The 1,989-nt window shown below is 45.1% G+C and overlaps 1 protein-coding gene across 3 annotated transcripts in view; it reads right to left on the reverse strand.

The window, feature by feature from the left end:
- Positions 1–386: 386 nt before the first annotated feature.
- Positions 387–1,989, reverse strand: part of LOC132471748 (coiled-coil domain-containing protein 81-like) — a 14,055-nt gene continuing 12,452 nt past the window's right edge. For all 3 annotated transcript variants that reach the window (XM_060070984.1, XM_060070982.1, XM_060070983.1), the window contains one exon: positions 387–1,593. In XM_060070984.1, the coding sequence (XP_059926967.1) occupies positions 1,455–1,593 (139 nt within the window). In that variant the 3' untranslated portion in view covers positions 387–1,454. The remainder of the gene's footprint in view (positions 1,594–1,989) is intronic.

A 1,989-nucleotide genomic window follows, 5' to 3' on the forward strand; every position in this document is an offset into this window, starting at 1 on the left:
GTGTCAATGGTACGATTATTGTGCACAAAGGGAGAGGTACGGCTTGCCAGGGATTTCATTTTATTGATAACATTTGGAAATCAGCATTGACTACAGAAACGTCCAGGTTATTTAAGCTTCAAGCTATAAGAAATTGTAATACTGTGACTTTCAGTGTGTGTGTGTGTGTGTGTGTGTGTGTGTGTGTGTGTGTGTGTGTGTGTGTGTGTGTGTGTGTGTGTGTGTGTGTGTGTGTGTGTGTGTGTGTGTGTGTGTGTGTGTCTGGGATGTGGTTTAGGGTGGATCTATTGTCTGTGTCGTTGCTGCTACGTGGAAGGTTGGTGCTCACACAGACACAGACATAAAAACACACACATACACGCACACACATACACAAACAAACAACCCACGTTTTTCATTTTTTATTTTCTATGATCATACGTTTTCATTGAAATTCTAAATGACATAGGATGTCCATTCACTTAAGAACAAACACACAGAAACACAAAACAGACAGACGCACACCCTGAAACACACACACACACATACACTGACCCATGAAAACACATACACACTGTGTCTGTCATTTATTACATCAATCAGCATTGTGTCATAGGAAATCCTTCTTTTGTCTGTCACGTGGAGTTACGATGATGAATGTGTTCCAGAAGCATCATGCAGGCGTGACGGAAGACTGGGATCAGCGCCAGGGCCATGTTGCCATCAAACACATCACGTACATCACCCCTCACTATCACTCATCATCCTATACACCCATCACCCCTCACTGTCACTCGTCCTGCAACATCACGTACATCACTTTTCTCATCAACTCATGTCGCACAAGCACAGCCCACCGTCTGATATATCCATGTCTCCTACTCTCCTATCCTCCCTTATCTACCGTCTCCCCTGTCTCCTAATGCTATCATTCCTTATCTGCTCCCCTGTCTCCTAATCCTATCCTTCCTTAGCTAGGATCTACCTCTGTCTCCTAATCCTATCCTTCCCTATCAACTATCCCTGTCTCCTTACCTCCTCAACCATGTCTTCCTACTCCTGTGCTTGCGGGACAAATGTTTATTTCAAAAAATGATGAGTGTGACCCGAATGAGGCTCACACTGGTTCACCGAACGCTGGAATTTCCCTTGGAAACCAACCTGCAAACATTCAGGCCCTTTGAGACCTGAGATCTGTTTGAGGAGATTCCAAATTTGATTTGTCTGTGTGTTAAATAAATTCAATAAATTAAGTAAATATTGATTGGTAAATAGTGATCATCTAAATTATTTCAATACCTCTCGAATGACCACACGATTCAAAGAAAAACCACTCCTACACAACAACAAACCCAATTCCCACAGAATACCTCCACAAAACACAAAAATCCCCAAACGATTACTGGCACGCAAATTCCCCATAAAGGTCCCCTTTAGTTGGTCTCCCGGCTGCCTGGTCATCCAGTGGTGTTTCATCACATCATGATGCGCGAGCCAGAGGTGTAACACGACTCTCTCCAGATGTTGCTCTGGCCCTGGTTGCCAGGCTTCCTCTTGCACTGGTGGCAGCGGCGATGCTGGTCGCCCTGATCCAACAGGAGGGCCCCCCCGGACCTGCACCGCAAGACACCAGAAACATGCGGGGATGAGGGCGTCTGGAACCACACACTTCACCCGTGGCAAAGAGCAAAGGGTTCCATCTCAACAAAGACTGTTCAAATAGCCTTTTGGGTTGATGAAGGGTTTTTCCTTAGGATCTTTGAGTAGCTTAACGGGGTGATATCATGCCACCAGGTGTGAGTGCAATTGGCCATTACAAACTGAAAATCTTCCTTTTCCTGTGCCTTAGTGACATCACAATTGGGCCAATATCCATCATACTGTACATCTAGTTGGACACACCCAATAGTGATGTCACTAAGACACAGGAAAAGGCACATTTTCAGACGGCTTGTAATGGCTAATCACACTCACCCCTGGTAGCTTGATACAGCCCTATTAAGGATCGAA

The sequence above is a fragment of the Gadus macrocephalus genome, chromosome 14, assembly GCF_031168955.1.
Source record: "Gadus macrocephalus chromosome 14, ASM3116895v1".
In the NCBI taxonomy this organism is placed as follows: domain Eukaryota; kingdom Metazoa; phylum Chordata; class Actinopteri; order Gadiformes; family Gadidae; genus Gadus; species Gadus macrocephalus.